This window comes from Lynx rufus, unplaced genomic scaffold (assembly GCF_022079265.1).
Source record: "Lynx rufus isolate CCGP_SWC_20201006 ecotype Redwood Valley unplaced genomic scaffold, mLynRuf1.p SCAF_22, whole genome shotgun sequence".
Taxonomy (NCBI): Eukaryota; Metazoa; Chordata; class Mammalia; order Carnivora; family Felidae; genus Lynx; species Lynx rufus.
This window is the reverse complement of record NW_025814837.1, coordinates 7,281,533-7,302,464: the sequence shown is the minus strand read 5'-3', so window position 1 is coordinate 7,302,464 and position 20,932 is coordinate 7,281,533. Positions and strand designations below refer to the sequence as shown.

At 42.0% G+C, this 20,932-nt stretch overlaps 1 protein-coding gene across 4 annotated transcripts in view; it reads left to right on the top strand.

Annotated features, from left to right (window-relative positions):
- The window catches only part of MAPRE2 (microtubule associated protein RP/EB family member 2), a 158,830-nt gene that overhangs the window by 7,176 nt on the left and 130,722 nt on the right, over nucleotides 1–20,932 (top strand). For 3 of the 4 annotated variants that reach the window (XM_047087077.1, XM_047087074.1, XM_047087076.1), the window contains exon 2: nucleotides 20,078–20,139. Coding sequence is in view for 1 of the 4 variants with exons in the window: in XM_047087074.1 (XP_046943030.1) it covers nucleotides 20,078–20,139 (62 nt within the window). In the remaining 3 variants the exon portion in view is untranslated. Of the gene's footprint in view, nucleotides 1–2,587; nucleotides 3,102–20,077; nucleotides 20,140–20,932 lie in introns of those variants that run through there. The other variant, XM_047087075.1, reaches the window with a different exon arrangement.

Sequence of the window (20,932 nt, the reverse complement as noted above, 5' to 3'; positions counted from 1 at the left end):
TGTTAATGCCACCGACTGTAAATGAGTTTCACTTAGATTAATAGAGCAACTTCAAGGGTTATATATAACTCGTCCTCTTCCTCCCTTCCAGAATCAGTACACCTGCAATTCAGAGACCAAAAAATGATAGTTGGGCTTCTTTTTTTCACTACATCAAACAATGCATTGCAGATAATGTAAAGTTTGAGGAACCTGAGACCGGCTAAATAATTTCTAAAAACAAAACAAAACAAATTATAAGGGCATTTAACCCCATCCTTGGACTATTGGCAGTAATGGCATATAGATATTTAACTCCTGAGGGGACTTAACTTACTCTTGCTCATGATGGAGTATTTGGGAGGGAAAGATGAAGGGGGACAACTGAGGACAAATCGTGTAACCAGTTCAAGTTAAAAAGCAACTTTCCTCCCTTATCATAATGTAGATTTCATATTTTGCTAACAAGATTTTCTTTAATATAACTTGTGCCATACATATATCACATGTAGCTCTCCCCAGGAGAGTTCCAAAATTAAACACTATGGAGGGTTCTCAAAAAGTTAAAAATACAGCTACCTTATGATGCAGCACACTGCTGGGTATTTACCCAGAGGATACAAGAATACTAAATCAAAGGGATATGCGCACCCCAATGTTTACAGCACCATTATTTGCAACAGCAAGATACGGAAGCAGCCCAAGTGTCCTTTGGGTGATGGATAAAGAAGATGTGGTACACACACACACACACACACACACACACGCACACGCACACACACACTACAATACTATTCAGCCATGGAAAACAATGAAATCTTGCCATTTGCAATGACATGGATGGAGCTAGAGAGTATAATGCTAAGTGAAATAAGTCAGAGAAAGACAAATACCATAGGATTTCACTCATATGTGGAATTTAAGAAACAAGCAAGCAAAGGGAAAAAAAATGAGAGACACGAAGCAAGAAACAGACTCTTTATTTTCAAGGTTAGTTATTTGTTTTGAGACAGAGAGAGAGAGAGAGTAAGCATGAGCAGAAGAGGGGCAGAGGGCAGGGGGAGAGGGAAAGAGAATCCCAAGAGGGTTCTGCGGGGCTTGTACTTGCAAACAACGAGATCATGACCAGAGCCATGACCAGGGGACGCTTAACCTACTGAGCTACCCAGGCGACCCAGCAGACTCTTTCTTAAAACTTTCTTTAAAGTGTATTCATTTCAAGAGAGACAGATTGAGTGAGAGGCGGAGGGGCAGAGAGAGAGGGAGAGAGAGAATGCCGCACTGTCAGTGTGGAATCCAGTGAGGGGCTCAAACTCAGGAACCGGGAGATCATGACCTGAGCTGAAACCAAGAGTCAGACGTTTAATTGACTGAGCCACCCAGGCACCCCCCCAGCGGACTCCTAACTATAGGGAACAATCTGATGGTTACCAGAGGGGAAGTGGGTAGGGGAATGGGCTACATAGTTGATGGGGGTTAAGGAATGCACTTGTTGTGATACGCACAGGGTGATGTATGAAAGTGTTGAATCCCTATATTATATACCTGGAACTAATATAACTCTGTATGTCAACTAACTGGAATTAAAATAAAAACTTGAATTAAAAAAAAGTAGTTCTAAAATGAAGATTTATTGTATTTTTCCAGAGTAAGAAATTCGTAAGTTTCAATTGCTTGAACAGGGGCAGAACACTCAAGCATTTTGCTAACAGGTAAACCTTGGTTTTAACTTAGAATTAATTACAAACAACGTGGCAAGAACAACTCTTGGTATTTGGAGTTAGTCAGAGAAGGTAAAATAAGCCAGAAAAAGCAGGTGGAAAATGAGGTGACTTCTTTCAGTTTTGCTAAATTGTGCCAAACTTGTTATTGGATGTCATGCATGAAAGTGAAACCAGAGGACTCGATTACCCTCTTTATTTTTTTCAAACATAATTTATTGTCCAGTTAGCTAACATACAGTGTATACAGTGTGCTCTTGGCTTCGGAAGTAGATTCCCACTTACATACAACACCCAGTGCTCATCCCAACAAGTGCCCTCCTCAATGCCCATCACCCATTTTCCCCGTCTCACCCCTGCCTCCCCCCCATCAACCCTCAGTTTGTTCTCTGTATTCGAGAGTCTCTTATGGTTTGCCTCCCTCTCTGTATGAAACTATTTTTTCTGCTTCCCTTCCCTCCTGGTCTTCCATTAAGTTTCTCAAGTTCCACATATGAGTGAAAACATATATCTGTCTTTCTCTGACTGACTTATTTCACTTAGCATAATACCCTCCAGTTCCATCCACGTTGTCGCAAATGGCAAGATTTCACTCTTTCTCATTGCCTAGTGGTATTCCATTGTGTATATAAACCACATCTTCTTTATCCATTCATCAGTTGATGGACATTTGGGCTCTTTCCATGATTTGACTATTGTTGAAAGCGCTGCTATCAACATTGGGGTACAAGTGCCCCTATGAATCAGCACTCCTGTATCCTTTGGATAAATTCCTAGTAGTGCTGTTGCTGAGTCATAGGGTAGTTCTATTTTTAATTTTTTGAGGAACCCCTACACCGTTCTCCAGAGCGGCTGCACCAGTTTGTGTGCCCACCAGCATGCAAGAGTAGATTCCCTTCTTTAAAAGCTGGTAGAGGCTGCTTTCAAACAACTGATGAGCATCCCTGCAACCACCTTATGCATTCTTTCCTTCTTTCAATAATTTTAAAACCCAACCAGCTTGCCAGAATTTGATCCATTACAAAGAACGTTTCATGATTCTAACCAAGAAACCGCTGTCTCCATTTTCCCGCTGATCTTCTTCAGTCTCCAAAAGAGAGGGAGCTAAAAGGAAAACCCTTCTGCTCTGCTCCCCCTGGTCCTTCCCCAAAAGGAAACTATTGACGGAAGATTTTTTTGTTAGTTTCCAGCTTGCCTTCTATCACAACTTTTTTCTCAAGTGGAGTCTTCCGGGCACAAATCTTCTAAAAGGAGTTTCCACAAATCAACAGCATTAACAACCAAGTGCTGTATGTGTTACTGGCAAATCCGGAAAGCAGTTCTCGGTGCAGTTAGTGTTTAAACAGCACTGTCAGGGGGTCTGTTCGTTCTCCACGCTACCTGTTCTCTCAGCATTTCAGGGTAAGTTAGAATTTGGGGGAACGGGCGTTTCTCTTGGGTTGCCAGGTGAAATACAGGATGGCTAATTAAATCGGAATTCTAGATAAGCAACGATTTTTTTTTTTTAGTGTAACTATGTCCCATATATTACATATATGTATTACGTGGGGTATACTCATACTAAAAGAATTAGTCTTTTAGCTAAAATTCAAACGTAACTGAGCATCCCATTTTTTTGGTTGTTTGGAATTTTGTTTAGTGTTTCTCATCTCTTTTTTGTTTTCTCCAAATTTGCAACCCTACTTCTATCCCATCATAAATGTCAAAAGGCCTAGCTTTTCTGGTCTGTAAAATATCTGATCTGAGACTCTATGTCCAAGGTAATACATTAAAATGTCTGCCCTGCTTTCACCTACTGAAGAAAAAATCAAGCTATTATCTGCAGTATCTGCACAATGAGGGGAAATAAGTAGAAACTAGAACTAGAAAATTGGCCATCTTATTTTGTAAGCTATTGAAAGGTACCTTCTATTTTTTTACAGAACTTCTAATTCAATAGATACACTGATAGGTAGATTGTTAGCATGACATTGCTAATAAAAGTTGATGATTTCTAGTGAGTCCAAGGAAGTTCACTCCCAGGGGATTCCAAGGATGCCTTGTTAGTTGTGTGAGGTCCCGGGCCTGCAGCTTCAGTACGCCAGAGGAGTGTCTTAAAATGCAGGATTCGGGCTGACCCCAGACCTTGGCAACCAGTCCTTACGTTAACAAGATCTGTAGGTGATTCACATGCACATGAAAGTTTGAGAAACCCTGAAACAGAGGATTCACTTTTTCACACATAAATTGGCCTTTTGATTTAATACCGTGTTGAAATAATCCTTAACAAAATTCCCTTTTAACACCTAAGAAGAAATAGTTTCTTTTGATCAAATATCTTTGATATGCAATTATTATATTTCTGTTTTCTTATGAGAATCCTAAATGACCATTTCTAATATTGTTTTATAATCTACATATTTAACAAAATAAGACAAGTATAAGTATGAAAAAGACTCTCATGGGATGCCTGGCTGGTTCAGTTGGTAGAGCATATGATTCTTGATCTCAGGGTCATGAGTTCAAACCCCACACTGGGCATGGAACCTACTGAAAATTTTTAAAAATTTAAAATTCAAAAATTCAAAAAAAAAAAAAAAAAGACCTAAGGACTTACCAGACAGCCTGTTATAAATAACATCCCTGGTTTGTCTTTCATCAATAACCCATAAATTAAGTGGCACACACTTCCTGGGCCTCAAGTCACCAGCAAATCTGTGTTTCTTCATTTCATATATTTTAAGTGGATAATTATATGCCAGCACCACATGTTTATATATTTACATCCTTAGGTTCCTTTAAAACTGAACAGAGGGCGGGGCGCCTGGGTGGCTCAGTGGGTTAAGGGTCTGACTCTTGATTTCCGTTCAAGTCATGATCTCCCAATTCATGAGCCTGAGCCCCATGTCGCTCTCTGTGCTGACAGTGAGGAGCCTGCTTGGGATTCTCTCTCTCAGCCTCTCTCTCTCTCAAAAATAAATAAACATAAAAAAAAAAACAAAACTGAACAGAGGGCATGCAATTTGAGCCTATGGCAAGCTCCAAACTGGTCTGTGAAATTCTGAGTTTTAAAAACTCAGAGAAAAGGTTCCATAGATTTTGATTCCTTTCACGTTCGAAATCCTCACATCCTTTGCCTGCCCACCTGTTTTTTGTTTTTGTTTTTTTAAGAAGTTACAGCGGTCTGGAGGCACCTGGGTGGCTCCGTCGGTTAAGCATCTGACTTCTGCGCAGGTCATGATCTCGCAGTTCGTGAGTTTGAGCCCTGCAACAGGCTCTGCGCTGACAGCGTGGAGCGCGCTTGGAATTCTCCCTCTCTCCCCCTCTCTCTGCCCCTTCCCTGATTGTGCTCTCTCTCTCTCTCAAGATAAATAAATACATTTTTTAAAAAGAAGTTACAGGGTTGTGTCACAGCAAAAATTCTGGAACTGCAGCAAGAACATCGGACGGCCTGAGACTTAAAACTAGTTCTGCTGCTGACTGACTGGTTGTCTTTGGAGATGTTACTTACCATCCTTCATCAATGCCCCTCCAGTTAAGTTTTCTCATCTGTCAACTTGAGACACTAGAGCCCGGCATTGTCTCACAGGATTCTTGTAAGACTCGCACAATGTGTGAGTCTTTATGAAGACTATAATATGTAGAGTGACACGTAGATTTGTTTAGTGAGCTTCACGTATGGCTGGCAGTTGACTTAATATTATATATGTAGTTTCCTGCAACACACCTAATTTGGAAGAAAGGTGATGTTAATTTTAAGAGTTCCATGTATGCGCTGGGAATGGAACCACAGAGCACGTATCTTAGAGACGTATAGTTTTTGGCCATATATCCTTAGCAATCACAACCTTCCCTTCTGTCCCTCAGGAACTTAAAAGTTCTCCCCCTTTCCTGTGACAGCAAGGTGCTCTGGGACACCAAGCAATGAATTCCTCACCAGGGTGCCACTCTTTGCTCTGTGAAGTCAAAAGATACAACGCTTGGTGTTTTTCTTCTGTCCAAATTCTATATAATTCCTCTCGCATTTTTTCCCCAGGTGAAATTTTATGGATGGACTATAAAAACACGCTTCAATGTTTTTAATTACTTGACTCCTTCTATAAAATATTATTCCTTCAAAAACACAGCTTTTTCTGTAGTGATCATAACCTTGTCACTACATAATCGTTGCCATCACTCACTAAGTAACTGTGTATCTTAGCCCATCACATAATCCCGGATTGGAGGAAGCTGCGTGGTCACTTTGTCAAAAGACACCCCAGTACAGAATTCCCCCCACCAGCACGTGGAAGAGAAACAAATGTATCCTTCTGTGGTTGTTTTAATAAATGCCACACAAAATTCATGAGCGAGAGTTTGACAACGATGAGGAAGGGGCGAGAGGGGCGAGAGGGGGACCACTCCTAATCTTACCACCACCGTTCAACTATTAAAAATATTTTTTTCCCATTTTTGTGTAAAGCTTTTATTGACTGTATTCGCACTCAACAATGTTTCACATAAACCTCTCCCATACCGTGCTGAATGTTGCTCCCCACATCCAGCATGATCTTTCTAGCTTCAATGTCTCGGAATGTTTTTCTGCCCAAGGCGTCTTTCCTTGGTTAACTCAAGCTCAGCCTTTGTCTTATGTCAGGTGTTCATTCCTCGAGGTCCTTGCCACCCAGAGTGTGCTCCCCGGACCAGCGGCTGTTGCATCACCTGGAACATCTTACAAATGCTGAAGCTTGGGCTCCACCCCAGACATTCTCAATCGGAATCTGCACTGTAGTAAGATTCTCAGGTGTTCTGGATTAACATTTGAGAAAGGCTGTTCTGGAAAGCCTTTCCTAACCTCCTAGCCATTACCTCTCCCCACCTCCCACAGCCCCACCCATCCAGGATAGGTCAGGTGACTCATTGCAGTTTGCCTTTAATTCCCCACACATGGGCCTCCCCAGCACATAAATTGGTTGGCGGTCGGGATGGACTCGTATTCATCTTTACGTCCCCCAGGTCCGAGTGGAGCATAATTGATACGTAAGCATTCAATATTTGGAGTTGTTTTGTCATGTTCTGACCCCACTGCTTTGTAGGTGAAAAGAGATAGGTGGAAGTTTTGTTTCCGTGCTGGGAAAGTGGGTATTTAGGTAGGACTCTCAGGGTCACTGGCTCATGTTTGGGAGTCTTTTGTTGCATAGTAAAGACTATGGAAAACTTACTGGGGGTTGAGGGGAGAGAAATGCTTCTGTGTCTGTGAATAACTCCAGAAAGGCCACTGTTGGAATTTCATCTTTTTTTGTTTAAGGCGTTTAGTATTTGTTAAACACCAACATCTCTGAGGGAACCTGCAGGGGCAGAACCTGCAGGGAACCTGGCAAGCGTTTGGTAAGACCTAGAGATAATGGTTCTCTGATGGAGTATACGCATAGGTGTTAGGAAAGGTAAATGGTGGAGTGCTGCAAAATCATTTCGAATCCTGATAGATGTTACAATGTGTTTTATCGTGAATCCTACCGTAAGTCACTTTTCCATTAAAAAAAAAAATCTGTTATCCAAAAAAATCTCATGATAGAACTCTTGTCCACCATCCTGCCTTTCCTCCAGCCCCACTTTCAAAGTGAACCCCTGATACCCTGAGGACCTTTTTTTCTTTTTTCCAGATACTGGTTTTAAAACTGTAGACAAAGAGCAATACTTCTACAGTGATGTTTCTGAACTCCTACTAAAATGAAACAGCAGCTGAACAGGAGCTTTCTCTGTGTTCAGGAACCACTTGGTCCTTTCATTGTGGAAGGAACGTCTTGTGAACTCAAGGGTGAACAATCTGATGGAATGAGGCTTAGCCCGGGAGGCTGCTGTTTTGAATTAGCAGGAGACGGATGAGGGCTTTGGAATCAAGTTGTACCCAGAAACAAGAAATGTCTGTCCTGCAAGGCTATTGTTTGTCTTATTTGAAAGGAACCAGAGGCTCCTGGTACTGCTTACCAGCGGCTCTCACAATTAGCCCCATAGACCATGGGGAGTATAACTATATTGAAGAATGTGTGGCTTCTTTTCCCCTTTGGGAGCCTGTCGCTGTGCTGACCCATCACCATGGACACCAACTTGAGTGTGCATCTGAGTGTGGCCTCTCTTGTGGAAGAGTGTATTACATTGTTATTCTGTCCTAAGCTGCTTATCTGCGTGTCTGGTGATGCTATTCATCGTAATTTTGCCCAGACAGGGAAACTTGGGTGGGGTTTTTAAGAGTCATTTGACAACTTCAGAGTGTACCTTGTTGAGCAATCTGACGCAGGTGAGCCATGCAGGATGGGGAGAACAATTGTGTTCTGTACACTGTGACCTCAAGCCTAAGTCCTTTTGAGTCATATTTTCCCATGGGGTTTGTGGCCCCTCCCAAAGGAAAGAGACCTTTAACACTCAACTCGTATGAGGTTTCGTGGTTTCAGCGTTGCTCATAGAATCTAAAAGCCACGTGTATTTTTTGGTTTTTCACATTCTGGGGAGTTTGTTTTTGAAAGTTAAGTAGTTAATAACTGTGTTATTGTTACTTTTGTATAGCGTGGGGAGACTTTCATACTTTGATTTCCCTATCTGAAAAAATTATCTCCTAAAGATCAGGAACAGAGGCTCTAGAGCTTAAAAAACTAAGAGGAAGTTAAATTCCACTGATGAAGAATTAAAGTTTTAGAGAAAGAATACACTCAAAGAGGAAGCAGTAATATCTACCAAAATCTTCAAAAGAGAAATAAGCATGAGTTGGGAGTTAAGACCAAGAATGCTGGCCTCTCCTCTGCTTACACAATCTTTGCAAGTTAGACACCACATCATTCTTACTGTTCTCATTAACAAGTCAACTTAAATTGATTGTGGGGGGACATGGGTTGTGTCCCAACTCTGCTTCAGGTGCAATGCAAATAACTCAATTCACTTGTGACCTCTAGCCTCCTCGATTAGGAGGGTATCTTCCCTTTCCCTCTGCTTCCCCCACAAGATATCCCAGCGCTCCAAAAGGTAGCTGTGAATCCATCTCTTAGAATGAACTATAATAGGAAATGTAATGGGAACTGTACTTCAGAGAACCCATGAGCTTTTCAAAACATGAGGAAAATAAATCATTTCAATAGCACGTTAGCACTGTGAATTATTTAAATTGCAACAGGGCAGAAGTAGTGGTAGGATTTAAGCTTCTGACGTATGAGGCCATTGTAGATCCAAATAGGAAAGTGGTGGGATTTCTGGCAGAGAAGGCACATTTTAAAGAGCATCCACTCAGATCGCCTGCTGAGCTCCCTTTTCCCCACACGCCTGGTTGTCAGTATTTGGTCCTCTCTCCCTCAGTGGGCCTGGGCTGAGCTATACACAGGTCGTAGATCTTACCCTGTTAGAGATCAGGGAAGACCTGGACAAGCGGGACTACTGATCCAGTCCAGCAATGAGTTGTACTGAGCTGCCCCAGAGTACAGGCAGACACAAGAGGCCCTCCTCCTCCTGGCTCTCCAGCACCTTGTGCTCCTGGGAAGACCAGGGGGTGCGGTAGATCTCCCCATGGGGAGCAGAAAGGAAGCACCTTGTGGGATGGGGAGGAACCAAAAGGCAGAAAAACTAGCTTCTCTAGGAAGATTTGAAAAGATTTGAAAGAAAGAAGGATCTTAAAACCCTGCATTCAGTGCAGTCATGTCTGCGAAGCATGAAATCCCTACAATGGCCTGATCTAACTAGCATTTGACCTAAAGCTAACAGGGAAAGTTCTACTTGTGATCAAAAGACGGCTTTGTTCTTTGCTTTTTTTTTTTTTTTCTCCCTCCACTGCCAACCTTAATAGATCTGTGGTCAAGCCGTGGAACCTGCTGAGGTCACGGACTACAGAAGAGGCAGCACAAGAGGCTTCACCTATTGTGAGTGAGGGTCCTGCTCAAGGCCACACCCACAAGATCCCTTCAGATGGGCATTCTCTCCCATTCTTTCCAAGCCGTTGGTTTTTGCCATAATTGATTGTACTTCAACTTCCTGATCCTGTGACTAATATTCAGATCCAATTGACGAGATGTGGTTCAAACTCAATTATTTAATAGTGATGATGATCATGAGTGTTCCCCATTTACAGAGAAATTTGCAGTAAAGGATGCTTCTATGTAGCACAAACACTCTAAGTAGCTGCACTTGACAGGAAACTATAAAAACTGGAGCCTGGAGTTTAAAAAAAAATTTTTTTTTAACGTTTTATTTATTTTTGAGACAGAGAGAGACAGAGCATGAACGGGGGAGGGGCAGAGAGAGAGGGAGACACAGAATCGGAAGCAGGCTCCAGGCTCTGAGCCATCAGCCCAGAGCCCGACACGGGGCTCGAACTCACGGACCGCGAGATCGTGACCTGAGCTGAAGTCGGACGCCCAACCGACTGAGCCACCCAGGCGCCCCTGGAGCCTGGAGTTTAAATGGTATATGCACAGTTCACATAAGGGGGAGAACCTCAGTCCCAGGGAATTTATTCCAGGTCCAGTGCCCTTTATACCAGGCAGATTAACAAAGGAGAGTTGGATTCTCCACGTAGCCCTCAAAGTTCCCTTTTGTTCATAAAGCTATTCAATCGTAACAGCCTCCTATTTCCCATGGAAAGATGAATGGGGTTTCAAAAAATGGGTTGATAAGTCCATTTTGGTATACAGCCCATCACCGATGAGGACTCTTAATATTCTGACATGAATGGTTGCTTCTTTTCCCTCAGTTTGAATATGCAAGTTAAAATTTAAAAAGGCGGGGGAGGGGGAGGTGCACCTGGGTGGCTCAGTTGGTGAAGCATCTGACTTCAGGTCTTTTGGTTTGTGAGTTCAAACCCCACATCAAGCTCTGTGCTGACAGCTCAGAGCCGGGTGCCTGCTTCAGATTCTGTGTCTCCCTCTCTGCCAAAAATAAACATTAAAAGTTAGAAAAAAAAAAATGCAAGTGCACCCGGAGAAGTCATGACTTGTCCAGGAGTGTTGTTAGAAAGTGCTGGCAATCTCAAAACCTACTTTGAACCTGATTCTTTTAGGCAAAATGACAGTTCAAGTATACTAGAGTTACCAAAAGAGTTAGCTTCTGCAAACTTAAGTTTTTTTGCTCCCTTTTTGTTTTAGAGAGACTGCTTAGCTCACCTGAGCATCCTCCTATGTCTCAAGCACGCTGGATGTATGTGCAATAAATTCAGCTGAGTCCCTTCCCTATGCAAGGGAAGATAAACATGGCTTCATTGAGGGCACCAGTGTAACCAAAGCCAGAACCAGCCATTTGGGTCAGCAGGAGAAGAAATAACAAATGGTTGTGATTAGCACTCCCCAACGCATTTGCACAGATTAGTTAATTAGCTACACATCCTCTTGGAAAGTAGAGAACTTTCTCTAAGGACCTGAAACTCTTGATGAGTACGTGACCACTGGGGGATTAGGGATGTTGGGGGGGAGCAGTGGAGCAAGGAAAAATGTGTCCCAAGGATAGACTTTACCTCCTAAATTTTGCTTTGATCCATCTTTGGTGACAAGGTCTGAGCTATAAATGAGTTTACATCAGTTGGAATCGTCTGAGTGGATGGCCCATCTAAGTGCAGCCCCGATCAGCACATAGCAGATTGTGGGAAGAGCTCTGAGAACAGATTCTGTGCAACTCAGAGCGTGGTTCCTGGACCAGCAGCAGCATCTAGAAGTTTCTAGAAAGACAATTTCAGACCCCACCCCAGGCCTATAGAATCATAATCTGAATTTTAAGATTCCTGGCTGACTCGAAATCTGAAAAGCACTGCCATAAAGGAACCTGAGCAGGAAAATACTTCTTTTTCTCTAATTTTCAGAATGAGGAAAACAATGGCCTTCAAATCCTGCAGATCATCCAGGAAACAGCAGTCATACATTTTTCCTTTTTGTTCTTGACCCTCCCTGTCAATATGCTTGCATTCACTGCCTCATGGTATAGTTATGAGTGTGTCTATTAGCCCCTGGATGGTTGCACTGTAAATTTCTCACCCTTTAGAGCCCCGGCACCTAGCAGGGTGCCTAGGACATAAAAGGTGCGTAACGTGATGTTCACGAGGTCCCAAGTCCTGGCCCTGCCACAAGCCTCCATGTAGCTGTAAGATGAAAATAAGAAATCACATCCCTCAGAATGTTACAGCGGGAAGTAAATGAGCTGATTCAGGGAACACACTTAGGACCGCACCTGACACATAGAAGCCGCACGTAAGCGGGAACTGTTCTCATGGGTTCAATAAATGTTACACAAATGAATGATTAGGAACTGCATAAAAAAATTAAGAAGATTGAAACGTGGTGCTCTGTTGCTCCAAAAATATGAAATTGAATTTTAAAATGCAAAGAAAGCCTGGGCTAAGGGGAGAAAAAAGGAGAACGGGTCAGAACAGATTCATAGGAAAAGCATGTGATTTGAAACTCGAAAGACCAGAGTTTGGGTCCCAGCTCTGTCCTTGATCGGCTGTGTGATCTCCTACAATAAGTTCCTGTGATTGATGACTCTTTTTAGGGGTTAAGCAGAAAAGGGTTTTGTATCTAACCCAGTAGGAGGACAGGGCCCACCTGGTTCCTGGTTGTATCCCTACCTCTCAGCCCAGAGACGTTGTGTGATATTTTTGTTCAATTGGATTGGAGCATGCCCTCTCAATGGGGACAAAAATCAGATATTACAGTGGTTTGTGGACGTCTAAAGCTCTACCCTAACAGATAAAATCTATTCGGTAGTATTTAATTTCTTTGAGGTGGAGGGAGATGACCGGGAGGGAATGTCTAAAAAGACTCCTTGGAAGGCAGAGAGTGAGGGGAACCATCTGGGGAAAAGCTGATTTAGAGGGCTCTGCAACTCCATAGCAAATGAGAGTTTCTAAGGAAGAAAAATCAAGGAGCAAAAGGCAGTAGCCAAAAGGCAAGCACAGTGAACCTGTGGAGAAAGAATTGAGATTTCAAGATCTGAGTGAGATGATGTCTGTGAAACATTTTTACAAATTGGAGAGCCATCCTCTTCCCCGGTGCTGCCTGCAGGGGTGGAAGCCAGCTCCTGGTTGGGACCACTGCCGCCCCCAGACCTCTGGTGAAGCCCAAGTTTGGTAAAAAGAGGGCCAAGAAGTTCATCTGGCACCAGTCAGACCGAGGTGTCAAAATTAAGCACAGTTGGTGGAAACCCAGAGGCACTGACAATAGGGTACACAGAAGATTCAAGGGCCCGATCTTGTGCCCGACATTGACTACAGGAGCAACAAGAAAACCAAGCACATGCTCTCCAGTGCCTTCCGCAAGTTTCTGGTCCACAACATCAAGAAGCTTGAAGTGCTGCTGATGTGCAACAAATCTTACTGTGTAGAGATTGCTCACAACGTCTCCTGCAAGCACCTCAGAGCCCTTGTGGAAAGAGCAGCCCAGCTGGCCATCAGTCCCCAATCCCAATGCCAGGCTGCCCAGTGAAGAAAATAACAGACTGCTTATGTGCATGTTGTATTCGTGTTAATAAACCAATAGACTACAAAAAACAGGAAGAGCTATAGACCTGCATAATTGTGGAAAGAAAAAGCTTTAGGAAACATCTCAAGTTGGGTATTTGGCCCACATTTAGTTCTTAGAATAGATGGGGTTTTTTTTCCCTACACTCCACAACCCACCCACCCAAGTTTGATCCTTGAAAACCTAATCAGTGCTTCTGTTCTGGAGTGTCACTAGATTCCAGGTGAGTGGAACTCAGCCTAAATTTCCCCATTAAATGATTACTGATCCAGCCCCCAAATATTTTGTAAGTGGGTCTCCTCTAGAAATCTCCACAGTAGGACCCCCCACCAAAACAGTGTTGGTGGTAGTTACATGAGCATTATAGGATGCACACCAGCACCAACAGAAAACCTGGGGGGTAGAGGCTAAGCAAATAATCCTGAGTATTTCAAGAAGTTTCCATCCACTTAATACTTCTAACAGACTGCTGAAAATGTTAGTTTGAAGATCTTCCCACACAACACTACAAGTGGACAATGGCTATCTACCTTTTGAGAGAGGTCTTAGCAACCCTTCGTACCTGGTATCCTAACCTTCTTGCTATGGCCAAAGTCTTATTAAATTTCCCGTTACCCATTCAATACTTCTACTTTGTTATTGTATTTCTTCTTTGGATGGTCAAAAGAATAAGACCATAAAGACAGGACACATGTAAAGGGAGGATTTAGTTTCCACTATAACCCAAAGGCTAAAATTAGGATGCTGGGCTCTTAAAATGAATCTGATCCCATTCACTGTGCTACTTTCTTTATTCACGAACATTCTGCTATGTGTTATTAGCAGTCAACTTGTGAGGAAAGGAGCCGTTCTTCCATTCCAACTATTTTCAAGGGTATCTGATTATAAACAGTTAAGAGGATAGTGAAGTCGTGTAATTATTAAGAACCTTTCACAGAATTAATACATATGGCATTCTCATGTAGTTTCTCAGGTCTGTCTTTTTTATTTTACTTTCATGCCTTGAGCACTGTGAGTAGTCTATTCTAGAATAGAAAGGGCACTCTCAAATTATTTTAATCCTGGTTCGCATGGGAAGTAGCAGATGGATAAAGGAGGATTCTAAGAGGGGGTGAGGCTCCATTTGTATGAAAAGAACTGAATTTCTATTTTATTATAGCTATGACTTAAGACCGTTTGGGGGGATTATATTTTATTTTTATAGAAGCCTAAATCACACGACCAAAAGAAGTTTTAACATCATTACCGTTCTTAATGTATTCCACCAAAATCCTTTTATCCGCCAGCTATAATTTTTCAAAAGCACTTAAATATACAATATGGGTCATTTTGTAGTCTGCCTTGATTAAGGAGAGGAATGTGTTGTACCACACTCAGTGCCCAAGAGTCCGTGTAATTTGACCTCCTTTACTTGCCAGATAATCTCATTTGGTTTTGGTTTCCCTGGTGTGTGCTCAGTTCTGTGCTTCCCGGCAGTCATGCCTCTCGGTCCCCTGAGATAGTTGAACTGGGCGGGCTCTTGACCTCCTGCTGCTGCTCTGGGGAAGGCCCTGAGTCCAACCCACCCAACCGGGGCCAATAATTGAGGTGGTGCTTGGCGGAGGCAGGACTCTTCAGAAGGCTAATATGGAGTAGGATCAGCCTAAGGATTAATAGTCTGTGACTTTCTGTTAATGCTTACATTCTGCTTTATTCCTAGAAAGTTGTGGACCTCCCACACTAAAGCATGTGATTTCTAACTGGAGTGATTAGATATCTCACAGCAGCCCCAGGAGTTTGGAATTGAGGATACAGCTCATTCTGAAGGTCCAGAGATCACTTGGCCCTTCTCTGGAGGGGAAAACCTCAGTTCATGTCCCGGCAGTGTCCCCTTCCCAGAAAATACAGCCAGGAGCAACTGGAGAGGCTGTGACTCCCATCTCTTTTGTGCAGAGAATGCTTTAACCTTGCACTGATCAGAAGCCTCACTGGTTAGATACAGGGCACTGAAGAAAGAGCGAGATCTTTCAATGGTGGGGCACGATTGGAAAGTCTTTACAACCCCTTCTTAATTCTGATACCTCTTAAGTGCCTATGGCTATATGGCCAGACATGGAAGCAGTCTCTAGAGGGGACTCTCAAGCTAGGACAGATGCTCTATGCCCCACACATGGGATGCCAGAATTCCAAGTTTCTTCAAAGAGGATTTGAAATTGCTATAGGATGAAGGAAAATAGACTTTTATAGTAACTGAGAATGTGCTCTGTTAAAGAGTTTGGCTGTGTCGTGACTCTTACTCTAACAAAGACACCTGCTCTCTGCAGTTAAAACCAGAAGGCCAAGAGACAGCGGCTGGCTCATTTCTGAGAAGCTGCCTAGCACTTAAAATAGGAAGAGTAGACGTCAACGTGGTCTCTTCTAACGTAAAAGAAAACCCTGTAAGCTCATGCTTGTGTAGGGGTGGTTACGGTTGTGCTCTTCTGTAGTGTGACCCGGTTTAGAATACAGAACACCTACCTTGTCATCTACGAGAACCGTGGGGGATGAAATGCTAGTCCTGAGCCAATAATGGTGGGAATTGTTGGAAATTCTTGGATCGCCTGAACCTGAAGGTAGGAGAGATCGTTGCAAAAATGCAGAGCATAATAAACTCCTTAGAAGTTAGTTCTGGTTTTGAGTGTATTTGTATCGATACTTTGACTTTAAATGAAAGTTTATTGAGGTTAATGTGGAAAAGGGGTATGATAGAGAACTCTAAGGTAGGCAGGAGTGAACTGTTCGCAGTGGTTTCTGCATGCTAGAACCGTGGGGGAGCTTTTTTCTTGGATCTGTGCGAAGTGGGACAAATTCCCAACCCCATCTTGCCCACTGTTTGGGGGCTTTTGTTCTTCTCTAAAAAGGTAAGAAAATAAGAGAGCTTCCCCCTCAATTGTAGTTACTGGCCAATCTTTTTTAAATTAAACTTTTTATTTTTAGATCATTGTGCATTAACATGTACTTGTAAGGAATGATATGGAGCTCTCTCCCATGTACTCTTTACTCTGTTCTCCCGCTCTGTGGTAACATCTTACATATTTTTATGTTGGTCATTTGGGGAGCGGGGAGGTGCAGAGAGCAAAAGGGAGAGAGAATCACAATCAGGGTCCACACTGTCCATGCAAAGCCCAACAGGGGGCTCGATCCTATGACTGGGAGATGACAATTGGAGCCAAATCAAGAGTTGGACACTTAACTGACTGAGCCACCCAGGTGTCCCAACAGCTTACAAACGTATAACATCACAACCAGGATATTGACACTAATACACGTTGAAGATACAGAACATTTCTATCACAAGGATGCCTTATGTTGCCTCTTTATAATCACCCCCTCTCCCTGCCACTCCTGCTTCTCTTTACCCCACAACCATTAATCTGTGCTCCAATTCTATACTTATTTCGAGACTGTCAGATAAATGTAATCATACAGTATATGACCTTTTGAGATTGCCTTTTTTCACACAAGATAATTCTCTGGAGATTGGTCTAAGTTGTATGTATGAATTGTTCTTTTCCATTGCTAAGTAGCATTCCGTGGTAGGGATGTGCCACAGTTCGACTAACCGTTAACCTGTTGAAGGACATCTGGGTTGTCTCTGGCTTTTGACTACTGCTAAAACCAAACAAAACCGCTATAAATGTACATTTTAATTTGGAAAAAATGCCTAGAGGTACAATTGGTGGATTGTATGGTAGTTGTGTGTTAAGACAAATGTTTGGCAGGGTAGCAGAACCCTTAGACATTCTTATAAGTGATGTGACTGCTCTAGTTTCTTCACATCTTCATCAGTATTTCAAGTTGTCACTATTTATTTTAGCCATTCTGCTATGTGTGTAGTGATATCTCATTATGGTTTTTAATTTTCACCCACATAATGGCTAATGTTAAATATCATTTCATATACTTATTAACTATATATCCTCTTCAGATAAATGCCTGTTCACGTCTTTTGCCCACTTTTCAACTGAATTTTTTTAATTGCTTTAAGAACTCTTTATTCTAGAAACTAGTCCTCTTGTGAGATCTATGGTTTGCAAGTACTTTCTCCTAGTTTATACCTTGTATTTACATCCAATTCACAGGGACAAAAGTTTTTAATTTTGATGAAGTCCAGTGTATTTAACTTTACCTTTTATGGATTGTGTTTTGGGTATCAAGGCTAAGAACTCTTTGCCAGGCCCTAGGTCTCAAAGGTTTTCTAGGTTTCTCCTAGTTTTCTGTTTTGTATTTATACTGGGCTCCATTTTTAATTTTTACATCCAGTATGAAATTTATGGATAAGAACCGCTTTGCTGCTGTCGCACATCACAGACAAAACTGCCTCACCTGCCACCTTGCAAGGTTGTGCCTTACTGAGCACTTCTCTGCCACGAGCAGAGCAAAGACTGTCCGTGGCCTTCAAATCTATGGCGAAGGCCTGGCTTTTACAGTGGCATGCTATGGACGAAAGGCTGAGCAGACACTTGAGTCCATCAGACTCTTGTCAGAAAGGGTCACTTTCTAGATGCATGATATGGACATCGATCCACCACCCCGGATATGGCACCACCACCCTGAGCCTCAGTTTCTTAATTGGTATTAAGATTTTGAAGGTTAAATCAGATAAAATGTGTGAAATGATTGGTGCATAGTTTTCAGTAAATGATCCCATTCAAACTGACCCATTACAGCTGTTGGAAAATGAGCAAGGGGTCATTGTCAGCAGAAGAAGACCAATTGTATACAGCCAATCCTGAATTTTCAAAGGGTGAATTATCTAGTTTATAGGTAAACTTGGAACTTTTGTACTCTTGCTTCCTAGCTGGGTGGCCAGTCCTTTCCCTGGTAACATAGTTAAATAAGGTAAATGAAAATTTTAGCGTAATTCAATTAATTGCTGGAAGATTGGAGGACTTAGGAAAATGACATGGGTGGGAACAGATTTTTTTGTCTGTTTTTTTTTTTATCAACTATCGTTAGATTTATGGAAAGATGTGAAATACCTATGCAGTTAAACTCTGCCCTAAAATATTTAAAGAAATTCTACTTGTTCTCTTGGAAAGAAAAAATTGTTACCAGAGTTCGGTCCTCAAGAGCATGTATATTAAATTTTCTGATTTTTTTTTGAAACAAGCCAAATTTGCAAATGCCTTTTAAGCTCCATTACTGAAGAGTATAACATTGAAAAACCAGCTCCTACCTTTACTTCTCTCAGCACCTACTATCTTGTTTCTATTTTTTTTCCTTGCACTGTCTTACCATCTCCATTTTGTCTTATAGAAAAGGTGTAAAGTGCCTCCTTTTTTTTTTTTTTTTTTTAAAAGAAATCTCCCGGCAACATCTCCAGAACTGTGTCTAGGATTAATCACGTTGCATCAGGTGTGCCACAAATACTTTATTTTTATGCAATTGACTTTTTAAAAAAACAAGTAGGCACCAAAGGCATTTGTATTTTCTGTTACAGGACCATTTCAGAAGAGCAGTGTGCAGGGTGAGGGCCTAGGTGGAAGGCAGCAGTCATTTCTGATGTGTTCCTTGGGGTGGGTGGAAAGACCATTAAGGCTTGTGCACATATACATCATGGGTCCTTTTCAGCAGCACCAGCTTGAGCCATAAACAGTCTCCCCAGTAACCATCCACTCCCCACCCTGACACTGGATCCTCAAAGTCTGGAACTGAGACACATTTCTTAGCCTCAAGAATTAGATCCGTCCTTCGTCAGTTTACTGTCTTCTCACTTAGCGAGAGCATGTTTGGAAGAGAAATAGCTAATTGACACAAATTATCATTTGTTGGTATATATACTTTTAAGTTGGATCCTGGCATTGTTTAGAATGCCTAGCCTCTCAAAATCTTCTGACTAGGGGTACCTGAGTGACTCAGCAGGTAAAGCGTCTGACTTTGGCTCAGGTCACAATCTCAAGGTTAGTGAGTTCCAGCCCTGGATCGGGCTTTCTGCTGTCAGCAGAGAGGTCCCTTCTGATTCTCTGTCTCCCTATCACTCTCTGCCACTCCCCCACTGTGTGTGTGTGTGTGTGTGTGTGTGTGTGTGTGTGTGTGTGTGCGCGCGCGCGCTCACGTATGTGCATGCATGCGCGCTTACATGCTGTCTCAAAAATGAATAAACTATTGGGGCACCTGGGTGGGTCAGTCGGTTAAAGATCTGACTTCGGCTCAGGTCACGAACTCGCTGTTTGTGGGTTTGAGCCCTGTGTAGGGCTCGTGGTGACAGCTCAGAGCCTGGAGCCTGCTTCGGATTCTGTGTCTCCCTCTCTGTTCCTTTCCTGCTGGCTCTGTCCGTGTCTCTCTCAAAAAGAAATTATTTTTTAATTTATTTAAAAATTTTTAAACTATTAAAAAATACCTTCCGATTAGAAGAATAAGCCTGTGTTGATACTAGATCTGAAACCTGAAATAGGGATGCCTGGGTGGCTCAGTGGGTTAAGCATCTCCTGATCTCCGCTCAGGTCTTGATCCTCAGGGTGGTGAGTTCAAGCCCTGTGTTGGACTCTGTGCTGGGCATGGAGCGTACTCTGAAAAAAATAAACCCTGAAAATAAGCTGAAGTTTCAGGAAGTTTGATGTTGACCTTTGATACCCCATAGAGGCTCTGCTTCCTGCTAACACATGAATTCTCATTGCCTCAGACTATCACAGGGAAAGGTGAAAAGATAAGAAATTACTTTCATAAAATTGACATTATACTAAATACTCATAAACCATAATCAACCTAAAAATTAATGTAAAATAGAGACTGAGAACCCTATTGCTTGCCTAACTTAATCTCTCCCCTGTGGTAAAACCAACTGTGTTTTGTTATTGTGTGTACGTTTCGAAGTCCCTTTCCATAGCTAACTACACCCAATGAACTCAATTATAACTCTTTGCTCCCATGTTTTCATCCTATTAAACGTTCTTTTTCTTTTTCTTATTATCCCAGAATCCCACGTCTCAACGGTACGGTTCATCTCGACAGCCAGGGAGAGAGCCTGGATGCTCAAGGTAGGGTTTAAATATAAAATAGTGTGGGAATCTTTGTCTACTGATGGAATTGAAGTATTGGTGCCTTTGTAACAATTTATTTTCAAAATCCCATTTTACAATTAAAGTATTCCAGTAAACATTCTCCGTTAAAACATTATTTTTCAAACTATAATCCATCTCTAAAGTGTATCAAGGGCTAATTAACCGCTATCAGCAATTCCTCTAAAAATGGCCAAGCAAATTAAAGTTTACTTTTGGAGATATTATTAATGATAAGTGAAGGGAGAATATCAAGATGTAATCAAGTCATCTCAGGACATTCAGTATTATTTGTGAACAAATATTCTATTTCATTTATTTATAATCAAAATCAAGGCAAATTCTCAGACTTTACAATAGGGAGTGGAGAGGATTTGGGAAGGAGACAAAGACTCAAAGCCTCATTTTTTTTTTTTTTTTTTTCAGTTTAGGGTTTGTGTTTGAGACCCTATCATTTCAACTTCACTTATCTCTCACTGGTATTCTGAGTCTCTCTAATGCCTTCAAGGTTCACTCACCTCCAGCAGCTCCCTAGAACAAAGGAACAGTTAACTGAAATTCCACCAGATGGCAACCTTTGGAAAGCCATCCACAGAGGTTTCAAAGCTGTGAGCTACTGTTGTTCAGAGCTACTGTTGTTCAGTCTGAGTAAAACATCCAAGACTTCACCAAAAATGTTCTAAACATCTTTAGTTTTATTTCTTTCCCCCAACACCAAAAATTTTTACCAAAAAAAAAAAAAAAGTTTCAGTACTAAAAGCTCAAATCAATG